The sequence below is a fragment of the Haliotis cracherodii genome, unplaced genomic scaffold (assembly GCF_022045235.1).
Source record: "Haliotis cracherodii isolate W230 unplaced genomic scaffold, xgHalCrac1.p SCAF_13, whole genome shotgun sequence".
Taxonomy (NCBI): Eukaryota; Metazoa; Mollusca; class Gastropoda; order Lepetellida; family Haliotidae; genus Haliotis; species Haliotis cracherodii.
Window position 1 is genome coordinate 11,824,115 of NW_027266268.1, and position 27,148 is coordinate 11,851,262.

General features: G+C 38.4%; 1 protein-coding gene across 1 annotated transcript; it reads right to left on the reverse strand.

The window, feature by feature from the left end:
* LOC139459618 (uncharacterized) lies at positions 1-26,906 on the reverse strand. Its single transcript, XM_071241199.1, has 9 exons — positions 26,844-26,906; positions 23,981-24,126; positions 22,124-22,266; positions 20,771-20,887; positions 14,726-14,839; positions 12,785-12,937; positions 11,789-11,997; positions 9,492-9,650; positions 1-3,755 (listed from the first exon to the last, which is right to left on the reverse strand). The coding sequence occupies exons 2-9, from the start codon at positions 24,121-24,123 to the stop codon at positions 3,576-3,578; spliced, it is 1,218 nt and encodes a 405-aa protein (XP_071097300.1). The 5' UTR covers positions 24,124-24,126; positions 26,844-26,906; the 3' UTR covers positions 1-3,575.
* Positions 26,907-27,148: the final 242 nt, after the last annotated feature.

Below are 27,148 nucleotides of genomic sequence, written 5' to 3' on the forward strand. Positions count from 1 at the left end.
TGTGTATATGCATGCCAAGGTGCACAATGTATTACGTCATTTTCATAACATCTGAAAAATGCGAGAAGTGCTCGCGCGGCATAGTAGTGGCATAGACTACTATTGCGTACTTTTGTCCTTTATTTCAACTTTGTATTTTTTGACCGAATGGCCGCCCAAAGTGTATTTATCAGTCAAAACTGCACAAACTAACTTGTGATTAAGTACATTGTATTGTGTAGATTTTCTCAACTATGTCTGCAACTTGGCAAGGCTGTCACTGATACACATTTTCACATACTGATAATTAACTGATACTGCTTGATTATCTGCTCTCCTGCTTACATGTGAAGACATTGCTTTAAGTGCAGGGGTTTAAAATTTGCACTAGCCCGTTACTTTAATTGGGAGCTGAGAATGACGTTTAAGAGCACACTAATTCATTCACCAGGGTAGTAATAATGTTGTAGCACATTATTATAAGAAAAGGAAAGCCTCTCCATTATTTCAATAAGGCAAAAAAATAAAGGAATCTCACACTATAGAACAGAATTCAGTATATCCTCCTCCTCCTCATCCTCATCATCATCATAAGAAAAAGAAAGCCTCTTCATTATTTCATTAAGGCAAAAAATAACATATGTCATTGTATTTCGACATAGAATTTCATCTACATGTATGTTGTTGTTTCTTATCTGTAACTTCTTCATTCTTCTGATAGTCTTCTTCATACAGAGAAGATAAATTCTAGTTTATGAATTTTCTTTGCAATACGCCTAGATTAAGATAAATATAACAAATTCACATTATCCAATTGAGGTGTAGGAGTTCTGCTCCAGAAATGGAAAATGGAAAATAGATGGAGGACAGTCGGTAGGATGGACATACAGATCGCTTTATCCCCCATTTTTCAAAAAGGGGGGATAAGAATCACATTTTCAATGAAATCATAGTTTTATTGTTTTCACACTTTTGCATAACTTACGATTGACTCTTCATAAAGCTAAACAATAAATCTATTCACACGAATTCATGGTATGCACTATAAACAATAAGGAAAATGAGTTGGGTTTAAAAAATTCAACAAGTAAACAACAAAATTGAATGAACTTAATCATATTTATGCCATTTAAAATATTAACATGGGAACAAGAAATTCTCAATACTACCAGTAAACATATGATGATTAAGAAGAACAATGATTAATATGTAAACATTTAACATAGATACATCCCTGCCGTCCAAGGTATAAAACATGGCAACCAAACATTTTCAGTATGAATAAAAAGTTATGACTTGAAAATTCCATATACTCCGAGTACTGGTGAATAAATGCATTTGTCAAACAACATTAAGAGGTATAATTGTTGCCTTAGAATTGGGGCTGGGATGAGTCCAAATTTACTACCGGGGTACCTGCTGTAGGTCTCAAGTTGGGTACAAAATGTTCAGTTGGGAATTGTTTTACCAGAGCCCTGGCAGAAAGTATTTAGATATAGCATATAATGATCTGATCGTGCATACACTGAAGTTGACTGTCAAAGCTTTGTATTTACTCACACATATAAATTCATTTACTCAAACATATAAATTCAGAAGGAATGTTCGCAAAGTCAGAAAGAAATGCGAACGTTAGCAACAAGTACTTGTGTAACCATGGAATTTTTATTATTATTGTCATTAAACAATATATCATGTGACTAACCACGGGTCTGGGTACTGACAGGACTACCCGGGTCCTAATCAGGACCCACCCGACCCAAGTACCCGAGTTACCGATCCCAGCCCTCCTGAGAATACATCCCTGCCATTCCTTGATACAAATCCACTCCTGTCTACATTATGAAGTAAGGCCACTCATAGTAATGTACGGTAATATATAGTCTGCTTCTCTATATTCATGACATTATGAAATACCTGCCCCTAAAAAGAAAGAAAAACAACAAAGAAAGAAACACAACTTTTTATGGCATTAAAATCACTTCATGCCGTAACACAATTTCATAATCTGGGACAATTAATACTGCAAAACTCCTAATAACATTTTGCTTGTGAAGCACTGTAAATCATGAAATATATGTGGACATGAAATTAATGCAAAATTCTTATACACGAGTGTCAAAATTTGTTAGTTGTTAAAAGCCACACTCCTCAATATTACAGCTAAGTACATATGACAGCAGTATGTAAATAATCAGGTCTGGACCAGAAAATCCTGTGATTGACATCACGAGTTTTGGGATTAGCTTCCTCAAGTGAGAATGAATGTAATAATGCTACAGTTACTTAAAGCAATAAAGCTTCATTCTCATATGATGCCAGTTTTGACTCATATAAACATGGATCAATATATTATTTCTGCTTTCAGCCCAAATGGTCAATTGATTAAAAAGACTAATTTCGTCAAATTTATTTTCATGTTATGCCAATGTTGTATCACTTGTTCTGAATACTTATATCATGATCAAGTCCTGAAGTTTCACCAAAGTGATCGAGTGAAAAGAAAGATTTATTTACCTTGAAGGGAGAAACTAGGACTAAGAGAGTTATTATGATGTCTGTACTGTCCCTAACTTCATCCCCAAACTTCATCCCAAACGTCATCCCTAACTTCATCCCCAACTTCATCCCCAACTTCATCCCTAACTTCATCCCCAAACTTCATCCCAAACGTCATCTCTAACTTCATCCCTAACTTCATCCCAAACTTCATCCCCAAACTTCATCCCAAACGTCATCCCAAACTTCATCCCCAAACGCCATCCCTGACTTCACCCCAAACTTCATCTCAAACGTCATCCCTTACTTCATCTCAAACGTCATCCCTAACTTCATCCCAAACGTCATCCCTAACTTCATCTCAAACGTCATCCCTAACTTCATCCCAAACGTCATCCCTAACTTCATCCCAAACGTCATCCCTAACTTCATCCCAAACTTCATCTCAAACGTCATCCCTAACTTCATCCCAAACGTCATCCCTAACTTCATCCCAAACGTCATCCCTAACTTCATCCCAAACTTCATCTCAAACGTCATCCCTCACTTCATCCCGAACATCATCCCAAACTTCATCCCAAACGTCATCCCTAACTTCATCCCAAACGTCATCCCAAACGTCATCCCTAAGTTCATCCCAAACGTCATCCCAAACGTCATCCCAAACTTCATCCCAAACTTCAAGTTTTGTGAGAAATGCTATTTTGTGTATTACGTGCAAAAAACCCTCTCTTTTGAAACAACATTTCAGAATCGCTTCTGTGTTTTGTGTTCCTGTAAATACAAAACATGCTAGAACTCAACAGAAAAAAACCCTTTTCAATTGTATGAACGCTTTATCATAACTTTCAAAATAAACAACTTGTTTATCATATCAACAATTTAGCAGTTTTGCTTGACGAAAAAAGGACCATAACATCCCCTGTCAATCTGTGTGCACTTCTCAGTAATTTGAATAAAGACTGATTGATTGACTAATTGATCATACCTCATCCATTAGACAACCAGGTGCAAAACCCTTTGAAACAATTTTACCCAAACCACTAACTTAGAACCAAGGGCTTTCTTTTTTCATCCTCAAAATGCTCTGATGAAACTTAATTTTTCTTGTCAGCTTGGATGACTTCTAGGAGACAGTCAGCCAGGCGCTTGTACTCCTCCAGCGTGTTGTACACCTGGGTACTGATGCGAAGATGAAGATGACCTTGAATCACCTCGATGGCACACTGGATGTTGTACTTGTAGCGTATGTCCGTGTGGAAAGCGATCGATCCTTCCTGTAATTTCAAAGATATCAATATTGCACCACCCATCATGTCATTAAATTGTCAAGTCCTGTTATTCAAACCTTCTGATGCAAGGTTGGACGCCTTGTCCAGAAAGAGGTAAACCACAATCAGCAAACAGTTTGTTTGTTTGTTGTTTAATGCCGCACTCAGCAATATTCCAGCTCTATGACTGCGGTCTATAAATAATCAAATCTGGACCAGACAATCCAGTGATTGAGAGTGAGTGAGTTTGGTTTAACGCCTCTTTTAATAGTATTCAAGTTATATCACGGCGTGCCAGGTTAATGTGGGACGAAAGCCCGAAGTGATGCAGTTCTTAGACGTTTACCACTTCGGTGAAACCCACGAGCATGGGAATGGTGCTGACAAACCTAGAAACATAATCGGGGCGAACCGGGATTCGAACCCACAATCATAGGTTTCTGGCATTCCCAAGGAACGCAACTCTGCACTGTGAATCACGGCACCTTGGGATGTGTCGCTTTGTTACATTTCTATTCGTTACATTGTTTATGATGACTTACGAGGCCAAAGAGCAGAAGAACCTGGCCTGTCGCATCTTTGGTCTTGTGTATTGAAGTAAAATATTAACGGGCCTACGCTTTTAAGTGAATTTTGCAATTCATATATGTTTCATTAATCACACCGGGCAATTAAGTGACACTAGGTGTGCGATATACAGGTACAAGTGCGCATATTTTAAAGAAAAAAAACTTGATTCGTCTTTCATTGCATTATGTCTGGCTGAATATCTAGCATTCTAATGAAATCTCGAAATAATTATTTTCTTATATGCGGTGTCGAAATTACCAATGGGAATTGTTTGAAGCAGATTGAGGAAAACTTGAGTGAGTATTGTGACACAATATTAAATGCATTGCCACTTTTAGTATGAAAAAATGGGAACAGTCCAGAAAAAAACCAGCCTTCTTATGATAATTTCCATATTCTCATTAGTATGTTCTATCTAATAACAGTGTCTGCCTTATTTACAGGTGAATCTACAATACCTGCTCTCGTTCAATTACAATCTGCCATACTATGCGTGAATAAACAATTATGTATGTGTTGCTGTGGGCAAATACCTACATGTATTTCTGTAGATACATGTATTACATATTTGTGTTTACCGTATTCGACCCATTAAGCGCCCAGGGCGTTTAAAAAAAGACAGAAAGGGTGGGGGCTTATTGGGGACAATTCAGGTCAAATTGGCGTAAATTCATCAGTAAGCCTTACCGTATTTTCTTGAGAATAGTGCGCACTATTTTTCCAAAAAACACAGCTGTGTGGAAGGGGGTGTGCATTATACACGAATTAATGAGTTTTGATGTTTTTTCCCCCGTGGAAAGACATTACTGTGAGCACGTAACACCGGAAATACCATGTCAACAAATCCATACTGAAGTTCGCAAATTATTCATTGGGGGAGGGGCGCTTAATTGGTGGAATACAGTATTGTGGATATATTAAACACAAAGACACAAAAGGTTTATGAAAGATGAATTGGTGCCTTGATGTATTCAACAAGAATGAATCTTGTATTTTCTCCGCAATCCTGAAATGCATAATCGTTTAATGGGCCATTAAAAAAAGTATGTTTGGAGGCGATATCAAAGGCGCCGCCCAATAGACACAGTGTCGTCCGTTTTGTGTGAACTACCACCCTACCTGCCAGTAAGTGTTATGTAACCAGTACACAAATAACTTTGATGTGGTGTCAGTGTGGAACGGGTTTGAATTACTTCCACCACTGGCCACAGAATTCGATAACAATCAACAAGGCCAATGCCGTTCAAATAACCTAGTGACGCACGTAACAATGGCTGTCAATCTGTCTGCTACAGCTACCATATCATCATTCCTGTCACAACTGGTGTTTAACTGGCTTTTTCAAAATATCAATTGTCAAAACATTGTTAACAGACTGATGTATGTCATATACAGTCCTCTGATTTGATAAAAAAACAAAAACAGTTAGTACATCAACTGGAAAATGAAATGGATGTTACATTTCTTATATCAGCTAAAGGCTGTTTGTGAAAATATGAACAAGACATAAGATTTAAAGAGTTAAATATGTCTTGGTATCATCTCTTGTGTATTAGATGATGGTAATGATCTGAAATGTTATAATGTTAGATTGGAAGGAGAAACATTAAAGTGTTTTATAATACTTGGGAACATGAGCAATAAGATGTAGCAACATAAACATGCACAAAATGGTATAGGGAAAATGGTGAATACAAAATGAAATAGATTTTAAAAAAACATTACTATCCTAAACAACTTGCCTCTGCACAAGCGGTTCCCAAAATTGTTTGACCGTATTTTGTGTGTTGTAGACTGATGAATAGCAAGTAATTGTCATGCTATATGCATGTTTCCATATTCAAATACAGATATACAACTGGGATGAAGCTGAATACTGAGATGCCAAGTATTAACACATATAACCTGCATTTACACATGAAAGTAATATAATTCTTGTTTGTATGCCATCTCCTCTGAAAAATGTATCACTAAAGTATTTACATTATAATGAATATAGTAATGAATAAAACTTGGTAATTTTGTGTTTCTCCGATAGATATGATTTTTAGTTTTTTTACAGCTTTGATTAATATGTATTATGTACATATCCTCACTTTCTCTAATGTACTGTAAAATGTGAAATTAATGCGTCTCCAAAAGAATGTGACCGCTGGCCCCTAGCCAAAAATGCGACTCAATATGAATGCAACACCCCCTCCTCTCAAGCATCAGTGGATTTATATCTAAACAAAATGTCCTCTGTCAGGTTTACAGGAGAATCCTCACCTTAATCCAACCTTACATTAATCCAATCACACACCAAATAGCACCGCTTATTAGCGCTGAGTAGAGTACTTCAGCTAAAACAATATGTGCGCGCTGGCTCGGGTCGGCCTTTGATGCAGTCACAAAGAGCAAAGACACCGAAAGTTGCTTTCTTGTCACAATATTCACTCAATTTTTCGTCAATCGGCTTCAGACATAATTCCCATTGGTCAGTTCGACACCACATATAAGAAAATAATTATTTCGATATTTCGTCATAATGATGGATATTCAGCCAGACCTTATGGAATGAAATGCGAGACAGGTTTTATTCATTAAAATATGTGCATGTGTACCTGTATATCTCACACCCAGTGTCGCTTAATTGCCCAGTGTGATTAATGGAATGTATATGGAATGAAAAATTCTCTTAAAAGCGTAAGCTGTTAATATTTTACTTCAATACACAAGACCAAAGATGCGACAGGCCAGGTTCTTCTGCTCTTTGGCCTCGTCTTTGTAAGTCATCATAAACAATGTAACGAATAGAAATGTAACAACGCAACACAAAATGGGAAATGAGAAAGAAACCAACTAAACTTTAATGTTGTGGATGATAATGCAAATGAATTGGAGTACACTCGCATGAATTCATATGATAAACTATAAATATATTTTGAGCGGTGAAACTGGGTTCATTAAAGATCGTTACAATATGTAAAAAAGGTAAAACTTATAAAACTTCAATAAAGACATTCAACCAAAGGCCCATTTTAAATATTTCACATGATACAATATACTTTGCACACAAATAGTTAATCATTTGGTTTAGGTGAAAATGAGTTGAATCATGTGTCATGATGCTTGTCGACACACCTTTATGTATTTGCAAAAGAGAAAAACATGAGTTTTGAGCAAAGAAAAAAATTCTTGCTCACGGGTGAAATATTTTAATAAGGCAACAAATTAGTTGAATTAAGTTAAAATGAGTTGAATCATGTGCAGGATGCTTGTAGACAAACCTTTATGTATTTAAAAAGAAAAACATGAATTTTCACCCATGGACCTGCCCATGGGCAGGCCCACAGACCACTCTTCGCCCATGCACAGGCCTATTGGCAACATAGTTTATTTTTTTAGTTTTCCCTTGATTTTTTTGTACATTTTTTCTTTCTTTTCATGTACCCATGAGAACAGCAAGTTCAATTTTGTAAATAACTTTGACAGAGACAGGCCACATCAATGGTTTTCCAGATTAAAATGGGATGTGTTTTATCAATAAACTAAAACCACAGTTAGATGTGTACAATGGGATATTGATTTAGTCTCAGTGGCTCCCATGTCATACAAGATAGCAACGCAGTAAATCAAAAAGAACAATGAAGAAAGAAGTGTGGTTTATTTCACGTTAAAACATAGTTGTATCCTGACGTAATTTCTGCAGATTCAAACATGGGCTCGCAACTTGATGATGTAATAAATTGAATGACGTTATTTTTGAGACGTGTCAAGTGAATTGTTCCCCATTGATGTACCTGGGCAATATAGATTAACGCGATGGCCGAACGATCGCATCCAAAAATGGGAGAGATATGACAATCGGTATTGGGAGAATAGGTACAGCTAATCAACGTGAAAAGTGAGAATATCCATGAAACCAACTAAAAACCCCTCTGTAAAATCGTCTTTTCCAACACTGCTGAGGTTGGATTCTATTCGGAGAGTAATCCTTATTTAAATACAGGTAAATAGTTTTAAAGCTCATACATTTTAGTAACAACCTGAAAGAGGCTGTACATAATACTGATATCTAATATGCACCCTTTCATGGTTTATTCTCCCTGCAGTGTTTTATTGTACGATAAACCACTTGTCGTTTATTTCTTAAATAAATAGAATGAGTTGTATTAAACTCTTGGCAATGCCAATTTCATTAAAATCAGATTTAAGTTCTCGTTGCCGTTAAACAAAGATCTGAGGATATCCCATTACGGGTCATGTCAGAATGACCTTTCACCAACTTTGACCAACCACTGAAACGACTAACAAGAAGTCAACATCAGTCCATTAGAAAGCAGCTTACTCGAGCTTTATGGCACTCATTTTAACTTGGCGACTTCCATTTCAGACTACGCTTGAAATATATATTGATACAGATCTCAATTAAAATTTTGAAAACAGAACAAGGAAGAATCCGGAATGTCTAACATATGGTTGCAATTTTATTGTTGTGTGGAATACCCTGTGTTAACGTTTTCAAGGTTGCATGTAGGGCTAGGACGAGTCCAAATTTACTACCCGGGTACCCGATCCCCTATTACCCAACCCTACCCGGGTACCCACTGAAAGTCTCAAGCGTTGGGAACAAGATGTCTGATTCGGAATTGTTTTACCGCAGCCCTGGCAAAAAGTATTTAGATACATGTATCAAACGATCAGATAATGCTTACACTGAAGTTGACTGAAGCTTCACCTTCACTCAAACATATACAAGTCAATGGAATGTGTGCAATGTTTTTGTCATTAAACAATATATCACACCCGACCAGAGTACCCGAGTTACCCATCCCAGCCCTAGTTGCATGATAAGAAAACACATTCTGACTGTCACTTTCATGATATTGTAAGCGACAGTTTGATTGGTTGCATGAAAGGTCGTTCTGACATGACCCGTAATGGGATATCCTCAGTCCTTTGTTTAGCGATTGCGAGAACTTAGATCTAATTTTAATGAGATTTTGTCATTGCTAAATTACTTTGGGGTATAATAAAGAAATTGTTCATCCATATAACTTATCCTTCCTAAGTAATATACTGCAGGCTAAAATTACCCAAGTTTGAAGCTATGGGCCTGACACAAGATCTACCTGCCACTGGCCTACGGGTAGGCGCTTATTTCGAACACTAAGGTACAGGGTGACCTACCCGGGTGCAGGGGTACTGAGACAAGTCTGGCAGTCGGATCACCCTCATGGTGGGGGACTCCATACGCTGAGGTATCTGCAATGGCTCTGCTTTGAGCTTCTTGAGAATGTACTCATGTGCCTCCGAAGCGAGCTTGGATGTGTAGCCGATGATCTTATCCTGAAACAGTTCCATGTCAGGAGTGTTGAAGCAGACTTTTGACAATGACGTTTGCATGCATGCTAATATGTACATGATGACCACGATTATATGTGATAGCTGGACTTTATGACAGACGATTGGGCAGATGCATGAATGGTACGATAGATGTATGATATGAAAGATGTATTGTGTGACAGATGTATGGTAATACAGATGTATGATATGATAGATGTATGACATGATAGATGTATGGTATGATAGATGTACGGTATGACAGATGTATGATATGATAGATGTATGGTATGATAGATGTATGGTATGATAGGTGTATGATATGATAGATGTATGGTATTACAGATGTATGATATGATAGATGTATGACATGACAGATACATGGTATGATAGATGTATGGTATGATAGATACATGACATGATAGATGTATGACATGATAGATGTATGGTATGATAGATGTATGGTATGACAGATGTATGGTATGATAGATGTATGGTATGATAGGTGTATGATATGATAGATGTATGGTATTACAGATGTATGACATGACAGATACATGGTATGATAGATGTATGGTATGATAGATGCATGACATGATAGATGTATGACATGATAGATGTATGGTATGACAGATGTATGGTGTGACAGATGTATGACATGATAGATGTATGGTATGATAGATGTATGGGTGAGTGAGTGAGTTAAGATTTAACGTCACATCGGCAGTATTTCAGCCATATCGTGACGAGAAGTACATTAATAGTAGACATATTTATACGAAATAAAAACATGTCAACGATGGAAAGTAAAATTACTAGAATATCACAGATTAATATTTAAAACTAGCATACAACTATAAAAGATATCACTATATATAACGGTACAATATAAAAAAGGGCTATAGATCGCCAGCAGCTGAAGGTAGATCACCATGCTAGGGTCCAAGGGGACTTACAGTACTTTAGCTACCTGCATGGACCCCAGCCGGATTGATAGATGTATGGTTTGATGGGTGTATGATATGATAGATGTATGATATGATAGATGTATGGTATGACAGATGTATGGTATGATAGATGTATGACATGATAGATGTATGACATGATAGATGTATGGTATGATAGATGTGATGTATGGTATGCTAGATGTATGGTATGATAGGTGTATGATATGACAGATGTATGATATGAAAAGTATGAAATGATAGATGTATGGTATGATAGGTGTATGGTATGATAGATATATGATATGATAGATGTATGACATGACAGATGTATGGTATGACAAATGTATGACACGATGGATATATCGTATGATTAGTGTATGATATGACAGATGTATGATAATATAGATCTACGATATGATACATGAAGGGTTTGATGGATGTACAATATTACAGATATATGGTATGATAGATGTATGGTATGATCGATGTACGGTACTATAGATGTATGGTATGTCACACCATACATCTGTCATACCATACATCTATTACACCATACATCTGTCATACCATACCTCTGTCATACCATACATCTATCATGCCATACATCTATCACACCATACCTCTGTCATACCATACATCTATCACACCATACCTCTGTCATACCATACATCTATCACACCATACATACACCATGATAGGTGTATGGTATGATAGATGTATGGTATGACAGATGTATGGTATGATAGATGTATGACATGATAGATGTATGACATGATAGATGTATGGTATGATAGATGTGATGTATGGTATGCTAGGTGTATGATATGACAGATGTATGATATGAAAAGTATGAAATGATAGATGTATGGTATGATAGGTGTATGGTATGATAGATATATGATATGATAGATGTATGACATGACATATGTATGGTATGACAAATGCATGACATGATGGATATATCGTATGATTAGTGTATGATATGACAGATGTATGGATGTACCTTACGATAGATTTTCGATATGACAGGTGTACGGTTTCATGGATACTAGTATATGGTATGATAGATGTAGGGTACGATGGATGTACGATATGATAGATGTACAGTATGAAAGATGTCCTCTCTGCATAGCTTAGCACCCTCCTATTTATTGAAATCAAGAACACAGTCCCTGACATAAGGCAAGTGCCAATTACCATGCCGCCAATCCGCTGGTAGAACTCCACTGCATATTTGGCAGAAACGTAGGCCGTGTGATCTATGGTCCCGACCAGGAAGAACTGTTCGTCCAGAGAAAGATGCTGGTTCCAAGACGTGACAAGCGGGTGAACCCAGCTGTGATGTTCTCGCTTCACATGCAGAATGGCACAGCTTCGTGGAGTGTACACCCACTTGTGGAAGTTACCTGTTAAAGTTTAATCAACTATGGTAGGACAAGTGTGCACAAATCTGATTGGTTGATAAACAAGTTCAAGGTCACTCCAGTTTATTTTCTGGCATGTGTATAGGTAAACATATAAAATAACGGACTAGGAAGGTCATGCCGTGACCGTTTCACAATGACCTTCCTTTTCAATACATTTAGTCCTATTGTCATTCAGATTTGTAATCCTTCCATTGCAGTATGTTTCTGATTGGCCCTCAAACCAATCCTCAATGGCAGACTTCAAAGCATCCTCGTCTGCAAAACGGTGTCCCTGCAGCACTAACCTTAGGCCTTGAAAGAGATAACAGTCACTTGGGGCAAGGTCGGGACTGTTGAGGGATGATACAGCAGTTCAGAGACACCTTATTGTAGCATCCTGTGCATCTCTTGAGTTGTGAGTTGGAGTGAGTGAGTGTGTATGGTTTATGCTGCTTTTAGCAATATTCCAGCAATATCACAGCGGGGGACACCAGAAATGGGCTTCACACATTTGTGCATCTTGCTTTTCTCAATTCAGTCAATATGTAGGCATAATACTGACCTGTCCATGATATACAGGGTTCATACGGATCTTTGGACTCAAAGTAAAGCACATCTTAAGCACTTCTCAAATATTTGTACAAGTATCACTTGTCCCCAACTTTTATTTTCATGATTCAAACAAAACTGTTATCTATAAAAAAAATCCAGGAGGGGCAAATGCCCCCTGCATGGAAACTTATTTGTTTCTATTTTTTTCACATAAAGAATACCAAATGAGTATTACCGGTAAAAGCATCGGCGCCGAGTTCAGTGAGATTGATTGGAAGCAAACCAGGAGCATGTGCGCCGTCTACAACGGCCAAAACTCCATACCTGTGACACAGAGTGACGAGGCGCTTCAACGGCATGACTACAGCTGACGGACTGGTGATGGCATCTGACATACAATGACAGGTCGTGGTCAATACAAACATGAGACAACTCTTCATGACCTATTACAATCCATATTTAATATTCCTTACATTACAGTGTCAATATCATGTCTAAAATCATGATGACACAGTGTAATTAAGTTCCTAGAGCCTGAATGGCACACCTAGAAATAATATTTTCATAAAAATTTGTATTCTAAGAATTCAATGTTAAATTTTCTTTTACAAAATTAAACTGGACAAACATATGAAAAAAAACATATGAGCAAACAAGCAGTGCAACATCAATAGATACATTACAGAGGTATTCTGTAGGGCTGTTACGATTCACTCATGTATTCGGTGAATCGACCCCACCCATTCATGAATAGAATTGAATTCGTTATTCGTGGACACTAGAATCCAAACTTTTAATGAATATGAAATCATGTGCATTTACATACCTAAAAATATCCCTAAGGACATATATATATGCACAGATGTCTTAAAAAACAACAACACTCTTATAATATTTAATTTGTTAGTATTGTGGTCACTGGTCATTGGCACATTTAGTAGATACTAGAAGCTGGATAAGTGCAGTATATAAATGTATAATATTTTAATAGTTAACAAACCATGTCAAAAAATTTATGTCATTGGTCCACTGAATATAACAAATAATACATCAACTGCTGACTTATTATGGTATTCATGAATTAATATTTGTATTTGTTACCCTATATTTGTAGATATGAATCATATTCGCCTCATAGTGTATTCATTGCAGCCCAAGTATTCTGGCATTTGGTAGTCAGTCATTTCTAATCAGTCTGATCATGCTGACAAATACATAGCTGTATTTTAAATGAAGCAGAATAAAGATTCACCACATGAAGCAGGGCTATCTCCATAATGAATTTCAGCAATTGCAGCAAAGGGCAGTCATGATGTTTTTGACCAAGGAATATTGTGAATAAAACAAAAGATTGAATGGTCAAAGTAATAGGGAATGATGCCCCTGGTAATCAGTCCTGGTAATCCAGGCCATTTTTGCACTCAACTCGGAACAAATTGCAACAAAATTTATTTCACCACAATGCATTTCTACAAGGTCCAGAAAACAACATACCTTAAAGTCTCAAGCAATCCCAGTTTGGGAAATATGTCTCATTTGCATAATCCAATATGGCCACCAATTATCAATATATCTTCCATATTTCAGATGACGTTCAATGGTTTGATAAAAAAAAGCATGTGTTTTATTGCGAAATAGCCGTATGCTTCTAAAAAGATATTTTCAACTACTGAACATTTTCGACTATTGACAAATCTACAAAAATTCAAGATGGACGTCAATTTCAAGATGGCCGACAAGTTTCCTAAATGTGTGTTTACACTGTTGAATCTTTGAACTCTCAAACAGTGTGCTAGGACTTATATGCATATACCTTGGCACACTAACTCACTGAGGTATAGTTAACACTTTTAGATAGAAACATGGCCCATGGTCAGGAAGACCCTCCTGACAAATCCTGCAATGAAAGCTGCTGTGGAAAAGAGGGTAATGAATGATCAACGGGGAAACGTTATAAAAAGTTTTGAAAGAGCCCGTGAATTAGAAGTTTTGGTAGATACTAGGTAGAATTGACAAATGTCAACCGTCAACACCTTGGTAAGTCGTACTTATCTTCAAGGTGGGAGCCCAGGAACCTTCTTCTGCAAGATCTCCACCCAAGGAGGGAATGCAGTCAAGAACTCCTCATAAATGAGTTGACAAAAAGGAGCCATTATTGTTAACAATCCATACTCACCTAGAACAGCAATTTTGGTTTCTGGGTTGGATTTGAAGAAGTCTTCATATTTTTCGCAAATCTCATCCTCACTGGCTATTGGGAATTGTATATCCAACTCAGCTGACTTGACCCCTGAAGTAACAAACTCAGTATCATATGTAAGTAGGGATGGTTGGTTGGTTGGTTGGTTGTTTAAATGTGCACTCAATAATATTCTGTTATATGACGGCGGTCTGTAAATAATCGAGTCTGGACCAGACAATCCATTGATTAATATTATGAGCATCGATCCACCCAATTGGGATACGATGACATGCATCAACCAAGTCAGCGAGCATGACCACCCGATCCCATTAGTCACCTTTAACGACAAGCATAGTCGCCTTTTACGGCAAGCATGGGTTGCTGAAGACCTATTCTACCCCGGAATCAATTATCAGTTGGGATGGGTATAGGACGTTTAAAATGTATCACAATATTTTCAATGCACAACGCTGTATTGCAATGCGTATCACGATATATTGTATAATTCTAAATTTTGACTTCAGAAGCAATTTGAAACACCATACATGGAACAAAACAAGATGTTGAACAACACAATGTTTACTCATTCTATATATGCATGGATGCATACTCCGGGACAGTGATGACTTGGTGTTACACCACTGCCACAGACAAACTCCAGAGTGAGAACTTGTATTTTGGAATTACGGAAAAATTTCAAAGGTATTTGGCATGTGTATAACATTAAAACACTTGATAAAAATCAATACTTGAAATCACCTGATATACCAAACATTAAAAAATGATATTGTGATACGCATATACCGGTAATACTGCGCACTCACATGTGGAAGCTTGATGAATTACATGTGTCACCAGCGTGGTGTTAGGATTTTACCCTTAATAGGCTCCACTACGAGATTGAACGCATTTGATTATGCCTGGGAAATAATCTTGGCATAAAATTAATGTTTAGTTCCTAATATTCTAAGTGTTATCTTTCTTAGCTCAAACTATGTCACCGTTACTGCTTTCAGCCTAATGACAGATGAAACTAAACATTAAGCCTGGTCTTTCTAAATAAGGTCCTGATGAGAAACTATATTTTTGTTCTTCATGGGCTCATGCCTCAAGTGACTAAATATAAGTGGAAATGTGCCAAGTATTAAAAACATAGAACCAAGAATTAGAAAATGTGACCAATTTTTAGAAATATAGCCCCAAGTATTAGAAAAAAGGCTCAAGTATAAGAAACTTTGGGCCAAGTATTAGAAACATAGGGCCAAGTATTAGAAACATAGGGCCAAGTATTAGAACATTGGGCCACATATTAAAACATAGGGCCAAGTATTAGAAACATAGGGCCATGTATTAGAACATTGGGCCAAGTATTAGAAACATTGGGCCACATAGTAAAACATAGGGCCAAGTATTAGAAACATAGGGCCAAATATCAGAAACATAGGGCCAAGTATTAGAACCGTAGAGCCAAGTATTAGAAACATAGAGCCAAATATCAGAAACATAGGGCCAAGTATTAGAAACATAAGGCCAAGTATTCAAAACATAGGGCCAAATATTAGAAACATAAGGCAAAGTATTAGAAACATTCGACCAAGAATCAGAAGCATAGGGCCTAGCATTAGAAACAGTGGGCCAAGTATTAAAAACATAGGGTCAAGTATTAGAAACATAAGGCTAAGTATTAGAAACATTGGGCCAAGTATCAGAAACATAAGGCTAAGTATTAGAAACATAGGACCAAGTATTAGAAACATAGGGCCAAGTATTAGAAACATAGGGCCAAGTATTAGAAACACTGAGCCAAGTATTAGAAACATTGGGCCACATATTAAAACATATGGCCAAGTATTAAAAACATAGGGCCAAGTATTAGAAACATTGGACCAAGAATCAGAAACATAGGGCCTACTATTAGAAACAATGGACCAAGTATTAGAAACAATGGACCAAGAATCAGAAACATAGGGCAACGTATAAGAAACATAAGGCCAAGTATTAGAAACACTGGGCCACATATTAAAACATAGGGCCAAGTATTAGAAACATAGGGCCAAGCATTAGAAACATAATGCCAAGTATTAGAAACATAGGGCCAAGCATTAGAAACATAAGGCCAAGCATTAGAAACATAGGGCCAAGCATTAGAAACATAAGGCCAAGTATTAGAAACATAAGGCCAAGCATTAGAAACATAAGGCCAAGTATTAGAAACATAGGACCAAGCATTAGAAACATAAGGCCAAATATTAGAAACATAAGGCCAAATATTAGAAACATAAGGCTAAGTATTAAAACATAGGGCTACAGACCCTGTAAGAAAGGGTGGGTCACCTGTACTTTCAAGTGTCAATGCAGGGCTTCACATAATGTGTAATTCCTGTGTATTTGACACAACAATTTCTGAAATACAAGCAAATGTTTTTGATACAGGTCATAACTGACACAACAAATTCACTGAGGACATCTAAGTTCAGACAGAATATTTACAACATTTTCAAAATAGCAAGAGCTCAACTGTGAATAGTTTATCATGACTCCCAAATTCAGAAAATGACGCCACAAGAAGCCATAATGACTCCCATTGTAACGCAGCTATGCAAAACCCTGTCAATGATCCAGGGTCCCGGCCATCAGAAGAACTATGCATGTCACTCTTTTGTAAGGACCCCCCACAATTATTAAGTTCCAGTTTCACCTCCACTGTGATGCTGACCATAACAGTAGAGACATATCGGTCATGAAAGTTAAACAACAGTATCAATATTGTAACAGTTAAATGCCTCCCCGATAAATGTTTTTTCTTTCTCATGACTTTCAACAAAACTTGCAGCTATTTCTCAAAACCCTTAACCACAAGCAGGGTTCTACAAGACACACAGTATTATGTCCAGTACACTTACAAATTGTGAATGGGCACAAATGTACGAATTGTGAATATAGAAATGTGTGCATACTGGTTTTGGTTTTGGTTTGGTTTGTTGTTTAACGACTTTTACGTGTGCATACAGAGTTGTGAGTACAGTAGTATTTTGAGTATAGTACCCCTTTTTGGGGATGAAGTATTTTGGAACAAGAGTTTGCCACTAACATGGCTATATCCCCCGCCCTTGTTGCAGAATTTATGACATAATTAAATCTAAACAAACCCTAACCTTTTTTAACCAAGGTGGAACTTGTCATGGAAATTGTAAAAAAAAGAAGAGGTTGGAACCTAAGTCCATCTTGCTGCCATGGAAACGTAAAAAAATAACAATTTCTAAAATTTCTAAATAGCAAAAGGCTATCAGCATGTCCCTGACAGACCTGCAAAGTTTCATTGAAACATATTGAATGGTTTATGAGTTATGCTCCAGAATGAACCCTACCCTCACAGAACCTAAGTCAATCTTGTTGCCATGGAAACGTAAAAAAATAAAAATTTCTAAAATTTCTAAATAGCAAAAGGCACCAGTTCAGCATGTACCTGACATACCTGCAAAGTTTGATGAAAACATATTGAACGGTTTATGAGTTATGCTCCGGAAACGAGACGTGACGGACGGACGGCTCCGTTTCTATATCCCCCACCAACTTTGTTGGGCGGGGGATAAGAAGAGATATTTCCTGTATTATGTGCAGTAAAAACTACAGTGATCCCCCTCACTACAGTGCTACCTTGGGGGGTCCAAATAATTGATGAGTGTTATAGACGATCAGCGGTTTAACTGAGGAGGTGTCGTAGGGGGTAGAGGTCCAACACAACACTACATGCTTAGCCTACCTACCACAATCTACGCTGCACGTTTCAGAGTTTGAGAAAAGATTAGAATATTGTAATTGTTTTTGATTCAGAGCGTAAAAAAAAATGTATCGTGTGTTTGCTTACGAAAAACACACAGCATCCCTTAAGCCAATTCAGGTGAACGAGCAGAAAAAACAAACTTGGTCAATAAATTGATGATTAACCATTTTAACTGTATTTCTTGTTTTGCTAGGCATTGTTATATATTCAGAGACATATTCATTTTCATTTATTTATTGACTTATTTTAACTTTCACGCTGCATTTTAAATCTGATAATGCAGTATATTTTACTCTGATGCTGTGTTTTAAGCCAGATAATGAAAATGTAAATGGACATTTGTTGCAATTAGAACACATCTGTGACGTCATTCTATTGTTTAAAAGCTCCATTATTTTTCAGGAATGGACAGTTGTTTGTATACATTATCTTGAACCAACATTTCACTTAATTTACACATGGACAAGGCAGAACTATTTTATTTATATACATATAAAGGGCTTGATTTCAAATTGTGTCGGTAAATATGTGTCAACAGCAGGGTTCGACCCACATCGTTTGATTTCAGGACGTCTAATTGTTGACCTCAGCTATTAAATATTTTCAAATATTCACATACTCCTTAAATATGTACATAATCTTGTGTGACATCCGGGTACCAATAACAGTGCTCATATTTAAAGAAATTAGGTAAACCTTTGACGAGAAAAATATTCCGGTAAACAGATATATACCCTTGATCAGGGCAATACATTTGCTAAAATCCAGCCGTCATATAGCTGGAATATTGCTGAGTGCGGCGGTAACCAACATACAAGCATGCTAAAATCCCCTTTAGAATGTATAGGTCTTGCAGGTATAGGCTATAGCCCTGTATGTCAGCGTGGTATACAACAGAATATCTCCAGCTTACCCTCATATAGCTCCGCGGTGGCCTGGCAGGTATAGGCTATAGCCCTGTATGTCAGCGCTGTATACAACAGAATATCTCCAGCTTACCCTCATATACATGTAGCTCCTCTGTGCCCTGGCAGGTATAGGCTATAGCCCTGTATGTCAGCGCTGTATACAACAGAATATCTCCAGCTTACCCTCATACAGCTTCGCTGTGGCCTGGCAGGAATAGGCTATAGCCCTGTATGTCAGCGTGGTATACAACAGAATATCTCCAGCTTACCCTCATATACATGTAGCTCCTCTGTGCCCTGGCAGGTACAGGCTATAGCCCTGTATGTCAGCGCTGTATACAACAGAATATCTCCAGCTTACCCTCATATACATGTAGCTCCTCTGTGCCCTGGCAGGTATAGGCTATAGCCCTGTATGTCAGCGTCGTGTACAACAATATCTCCAGCTTACCCTCATACAGCTTCGCTGTGGCCTGGCAGGTATAGGCTATAGCCCTGTATGTCAGCGTGGTATACAACAGAATATCTCCAGCTTACCCTCATATACATGTAGCTCCTCTGTGCCCTGGCAGGTATAGGCTATAGCCCTGTATGTCAGCGTCGTGTACAACAATATCTCCAGCTTAACCTCATACAGCTTCGCTGTGGCCTGGCAGGTATAGGCTATAGCCCTGTATGTCAGCGTGGTATACAACAGAATATCTCCAGCTTACCCTCATATACATGTAGCTCCTCTGTGCCCTGGCAGGTATAGGCTATAGCCCTGTATGTCAGCGTGGTATACAACAGAATATCTCCAGCTTACCCTCATATACATGTAGCTCCTCTGTGCCCTGGCAGGTATAGGCTATAGCCCTGTATGTCAGCGTCGTGTACAACAATATCTCCAGCTTACCCTCATACAGCTTCGCTGTGGCCTGGCAGGTATAGGCTATAGCCCTGTATGTCAGCGTGGTATACAACAGAATATCTCCAGCTTACCCTCATATACATGTAGCTCCTCTGTGCCCTGGCAGGTATAGGCTATAGCCCTGTATGTCAGCGTGGTATACAACAGAATATCTCCAGCTTACCCTCATATACATGTAGCTCCTCTGTGCACTGGCAGGTATAGGCTGTAGCCCTGTATGTCAGCGCTGTATACAACAGAATATCTCCAGCTTACCCTCATATACATGTAGCTCCTCTGTGCCCTGGCAGGTATAGGCTATAGCCCTGTATGTCAGCGTGGTATACAACAGAATATCTCCAGCTTACCCTCATATACATGTAGCTCCTCTGTGCCCTGGCAGGTATAGGCTATAGCCCTGTATGTCAGCGTCGTGTACAACAATATCTCCAGCTTACCCTCATATAGCTCCGCTGTGGCCTGGCAGGTATAGGCTATAGCCCTGTATGTCAGCGTGGTGTACAGCAGAATATCTCCAGCTTTGTAACGGCAGCTCTTCAGGATTGTGTTTATACCTGTGAATGACATACATACTTGTTTGTTTGTTGTTTAATGCAATCAACCAAGTCATGGCACTCAACCACCCGATCCATTTAGTCGCCTCTCATGATAAGAATAGGTTGCCGGAGACACGCAATCAACCAAGTCAGAGAGCTTGACCACCCAATCCATTTAGTCGCCTCTCATGATAAGAATAGGTTGCCGGAGACACGCAATCAACCAAGTCAGAGAGCTTGACCACCCAATCCATTTAGTCGCCTCTCATGATAAGAATAGGTTGCCGGAGACACGCAATCAACCAAGTCAGAGAGCTTGACCACCCAATCCATTTAGTCGCCTCTCATGATAAGAATAGGTTGCCGGAGACACGCAATCAACCAAGTCAGAGAGCTTGACCACCCAATCCATTTAGTCGCCTCTCACGACAAGAATAGGTTGCCGTAGACATGCAATCAACCAAGTCAGAGAGCTTGACCACCTGATCCATTTAGTCGCCTCTCACGACAAGAATAGGTTGCCGTAGACATGCAATCAACCAAGTCAGAGAGCTTGACCACCCGATCCATTTAGTCGCCTCTCACGACAAGAATAGGTTGCCGTAGACATGCAGTCAACCAAGTCAGAGAGCTTGACCACCCAATCCATTTAGTCGCCTCTCACGACAAGAATAGGTGGCCGGAGACACGCAATCAACCAAGTCAGAGAGCTTGACCACCCAATCCATTTAGTCGCCTCTCACGATAAGAATAGGTTGCCTAAGACACGCAATCAACCAAGTCAGAGAGCTTGACCACCCAATCCATTTAGTCGCCTCTCACGACAAGAATAGGTTGCCGTAGACATGCAATCAACCAAGTCAGAGAAATTGACCACCCGATCTATTTAGTCGCCTCTCACGACAAGAATAGGTTGCTAAGACACGCAATCAACCAAGTCAGAGAGCTTGACCAATTAATCTTTACCAATCACAGTGGAGAACACACACTGTACCCTTGTGGGGAATCAAGCCCAGCCACTTACGGGCAAATGCTTGAACAACAAGGCTACCCTACCATCCCAGTTCAGCAGAGACGGAGGTCCATGCTGTGAAGGACCAGGTAGCTATGACTGCATGATAATGTCACCAATGTGTAAGATTTAGATCATCTGCAAATTCTTACGGTGGATTTTTCAGATCCTTATGCAGCGGGGTATTGTATTTGAGTAAATTATCTTTTTTTATTGAGATTGAGATCACGCCTCTTGTGTACCTGTTGTTGCGTTCTCAACAAACACCAGGTCCTGGGGATCGCAGTGCATGAAGTCAGCTGCTGCCTTCTGTGATTCCTGCCAATACTTGTAGACATTCCTCCGGTACCAGTCATCAGAATGTCTCTCCATCTCATCCAGGAATCTGAAGTCAGTACATATTGATATCAGAGTGAGTGAGTGAGTGATACAGTGATAGAGTGAGTGAGTGAGTGAGTGAGTGAGTGAGTGGGAGGCTACCCAACAGCACTTGCATTGATGTCAGAATGCAGATTCTATTTCCATCATTTGGAATGGAAAATGTTGACAATAAGGACAAACAAAATGGTAGTTCCAACAAATCAGGACAGGTAAAATGGCAGTTCCAGCATATGTACAATTTAAGTCCAGTTAACCAAGAGCCAATGTCAAAATGTTACACCTGGCACCAATTACAACATCTAGATCTTGATAGGAAATGGCCACCTATTGGTGACTGAAACACGTGTGACCTTTGCTCTTATTAGAACCTACCAACTTTGTGCTAACTTGACAAGTCAGGATCCACTGCCAATGACAACTCCCACTACCTGGTACCCAGCACCTCATACCTATTTTTATTATGAACCTTTGCAAAATTACTTATGTTCATCTACATTGTATCACTACCCAACTAAACCAGTCGGGGCTTTAGTGAACATCTAAAACCACTACAAGGGCTATTATCTCATTTTACTGAAATAATTATCTTATCCCATCATGAAAAGATTTTTTTATCATCATTGTGGGTTTTTTTAAATGAAACAACTGCTCATTATCTCATCAGTTAATGGTTTTACTGAAACAATGTGGTATTGTCTTTTTCTGAAACAATGGGCCATTATTTCATTAGTTAGTGGTTATACTGAAACAATATGATATTGTCTTTTTCTGAAACAATGGGCCATTATCTCATCAGTTAGTGGTTATACTGAAACAATAGGCTATTATCTCATCAGTTAGTGGTTATACTGAAACCATGGACTATTATCTCATCAGTTAGTTGTTATACTAAAACAATGGGCTATTATCTCATCAGTTAGTAGTTATTCTGAAACAATGGGCCATTATCTCATCAGTTAGTGGTTATACTGAAACAATAGGCCATTATCTCATCAGTTAGTGGTTATACTGAAGCAATGGGCAATCATCTCATCAGTTAGTGGTTATACTGAAGCAATGGGCCATTATCTCATCAGTTAGTGGTTATACTGAAGCAATGGGCAATCATCTCATCAGTTAGTGGTTATACTGAAACCATGGGCCATTATCTCATCAGTTAGTGGTTATACTGAAGCAATGGGCCATTATCTCATCAGTTAGTGGTTATACTGAAATCATGGGCTATTATCTCATCAGTTAGTGGTTATACTGAAACAATGGGCCATTATCTCATCAGTTAGTGGTTATACTGAAGCAATGGGCAATCATCTCCTCAGTTAGTGGTTATACTGAAACAATGGGCAATCATCTCATCAGTTAGTGGTTATACTGAAACAATGGGCAATCATCTCATCAGTTAGTGGTTATACTGAAGCAATGGGCCATTATCTCATCAGTTAGTGGTTATACTGAAGCAATGGGCCATTATCTCATCAACAGATTTTAGTGAAACAATGCATTGGGACAATGGAACTCCTTTTGACATACATACACAAGCATTCAAACATAAAATAAAGCAATATCATGATTAAAAAAAACAGTGAATGAGTGTTGAGGTTTATGCCTCTTCAGTATGTCAGCTTCATCTTTTCATGTCAGAAAACTAAGACAAATCAGCACGTACAAGAAATCAGATCTGCCTGGTTACAGAAATTATTCTCACAAATGATCAGCTATACCTTAGTCTTACTTGCTGGACACACTTGGGAACACTGCCGTAAGACCCATGATTGAGAAATGTCTCCCCTTCCTGGAAAGAGAAGTTCTCTTCTCTCATCTCGGCCCCGAACTCCACCGCATCATTCAGACCTTCCAGTTCCATCCTCTGGAGATAAACATGGATATCATGAGTTACTGTGAGTTGACCTTCTAGCCCCACGCTAAGGAGATAAACACAGATTTCATAAGGCTGTGAGTTGACCTTCTAGCCCCACGCTAAGGAGATAAACATGGATATCATAAGGCTGTGAGTTGACCTTCTAGCCCCATGCTAAGGAGATAAACACAGATTTCATAAGGCTGTGAGTTGACCTTCTAGCCCCACGCTAAGGAGATAAACAAGGATATCATAAGGCTGTGAGTTGACTTTCTAGCCCTACGCTAAGGAGATAACTAGAGATTACTACACGAGTGTCTGTCAGATACCATTGATCTTACAACGAGTTGTTTCAAAACGTATCTAACGAGCGAAAGCGAGTTAGATACACTTTGTAACGAGTTGTAAGATCAATGGTATCTGACAGGCACGAGTGCAATAATCTGTTTCTTACACACACATCAAATTGCACCTTTTTTGCATCGAATCGATGCATTTTGTCTAATTCTCATGATCGCAGCAGCGCATTAATACATAACACCACTGTCATAAGTGACGTCATCCTATGTATTGCTTACTACCCATAAATAATGTAACCCTAAAAACACAAAATTCCGCCATATTTGTGGATTATCAAGGAGATGACAAAACAAAGAACACTCTGGATGCCGAGTTGAAAGTTCACACCTCAAAGAAATTACCAAATATGTACATATGTCAACAATGTTTACTTCCGTATGACATCACTACCGGTGACCGACTTTTACAAAATGGCGTGTTCACTGACAACAGTACGCGGGATTTCCAGATTAGGGTTTTCGTTGATTGAGGGATCGTGTGTACATAAATCTGTCACGTAAGTAATCAGAAACATTCTGACAATCTGTGTACTGTTATTGGTTCACCATGTTTTCCAATGTAACAAAGAGAATGAGTCAGAAATGCAGATAACTACCGTCGTCCTTGTGCGTGATTTAGCGTCAGTCATGACGTCACACAGGACAGAATTTACCACATCATTGTAATGTATATATTTGAAATTCCATAATTAGTGCAACGATACTCTTCCCATGAATATTCACAAACGCGTGATCTAGCCAATGTATGCAACAATTAGACGAAAGTACCTCTAAAAATGCTACACAGTGTAAAATCTGAATTTGGCTTGTTTACATTTCAGCAAGTACAGTTTCCAAGCACAGTGTTTGTTTCCACACCTAATTTATTTCGAATGATTTCATCTAGATAATTTGCATTGGTGACATTTGTTTCTAAAATGTATGAGGAATTCAGGGATGCATGTAGAGCAGCTGAGTTTGAAATATACCTGATCGAATAGGCGTCTCACAACCGGCATTTTGTAAACACAATCCAATTTTTTCGGAACGTACACTTCGGCGTTCGTGTATGCGAATTTTCCAAAACGTTCCAATCGATTCAAGGCTATCAGCGACGTTTCAAAATTATCATTACAGATTTGATACCCAACATCACTAATATGCTTTTTTTCTACATTAATTTTTCAAGTAAATATCCGATATTTAGATTTCTAAACACACTGAGTATGTACTCTCTGTTAAATAACGCTGTGATTTGTGATTTGGCGAGCTTTACGATATGTACCTAATTTCCAGAAGTCAATTTCAGTAAATTTGCTTTGCCTAAAATGACGGTAAATGATAAACAGAAGGGGGAATACAAAACTGTGATGTGTATTTGTTTGCATGATGTGTTTTGAATTTTATTCGACTTCGAAGTGAGTGTTGAAGAGGAAGTACATTACACTCTAAAAAACGATAACGTTGACATAACAACAGATAATGTAACTGATAATAATAACAAACAAACTCCCAGACGAGTTTGTTTGTTGTTTGTTTATTATTATTACTATTATTATTTTTATTATTATTTTTATTAATTACACGATCCTGTGGTTCAATGCGGACGTAAATGAACATTCGACTGAAGCACGAGAAACTTATGAATGACATATACTCAGGAAAGTAGTCCGTCATCATGTGACCTCAGGTCATCACCATGGATTAGCCAATCACGGGCCCGGAATTCAATCTCACACATATGTTTGATACCAGTTATCTCAAATGGGTTTCTCACCCACAGGTGTGTAAGAAACAAGGATATCATAAGGCTGTGAGTTGACCTTCTAGTCCCATGCTAAGGAGATAAACTCATATATCATAAGGCTGTGAGTTGACCTTCTAGACCCAAGCTAAGGAGATAAAAAAGGATATCATAAGGCTGTGAGTTGACCTTCTAGCACCAAGCTAAGGAGGAAAAACACAGATATCTAAGGCTGTGATGCATGTCATCATATCCCAATTGCGTGGATCGATGCTCATGATGTCAATCACTGGATCGTCTGGTCCAGATTCGATTATTAACAGACCGCCTTCAATGTAGCTGGAGTATTACTGAGTGCGTTCAACAACAAACAACATTCTCTGTTGACGTTATTGATCTTAGAATTGTAACAGCTGCTTATTGTTACTGACCTAGTTTTCGTAAATAACTAAGTTGTCTCGAACGTGCAAACAAATACTAAATCTAGGTCAGCTGATTGAAATTAGGACGACCGTCAACATAATCAAACGTTCACTTCATTGTTTGTGACTTTCTAACTTGATATCATTGGATGAAATAAGTACTTAAATAAATATTTATGCAATGTTATTGCCAAACTGGGTTTGGTATAATTTTCGGCCTACCTCCTTTCTCCAGCCGTGGCGCCCTGTTTTGAGGTCAATCGGCTCCACTCGCTGATGTTCTGTATCTCGTGCCACACCCACGGATACAAGTTAAAACGGATCAGTGCAAAACGGACTAAAGAATTAGGTCAAAACGCTCATGAATGTTTTAACCCCCATGGTGCCGGGGGCCGTCAGCTGGTTTGGTACACTGCTCAGTACCGCACTGTGATGACGTCGTGGTTTCAAAAACCTATACATTGTATCAAAAGTGTTACAACGTTCTTATTTCTTCACACAGTGTAACCAAATTGTATATAATTCAA

Bases quoted from the DNA above. Each gene is read 5' to 3' on its own strand.
- LOC139459618 (XM_071241199.1), bottom strand. From the start codon at position 24,123: ATGGAACTGGAAGGTCTGAATGATGCGGTGGAGTTCGGGGCCGAGATG. The intron at 22,267-23,980 runs GTATAGCTGATC...TACTGACTTCAG, and splicing joins GTCCAGCAAGTAAGACTAAG to ATTCCTGGATGAGATGGAGA. The intron at 3,756-9,491 runs GTAGGTCACCCT...TTGAAATTACAG, and splicing joins CTCAGTACCCCTGCACCCGG to GAAGGATCGATCGCTTTCCA.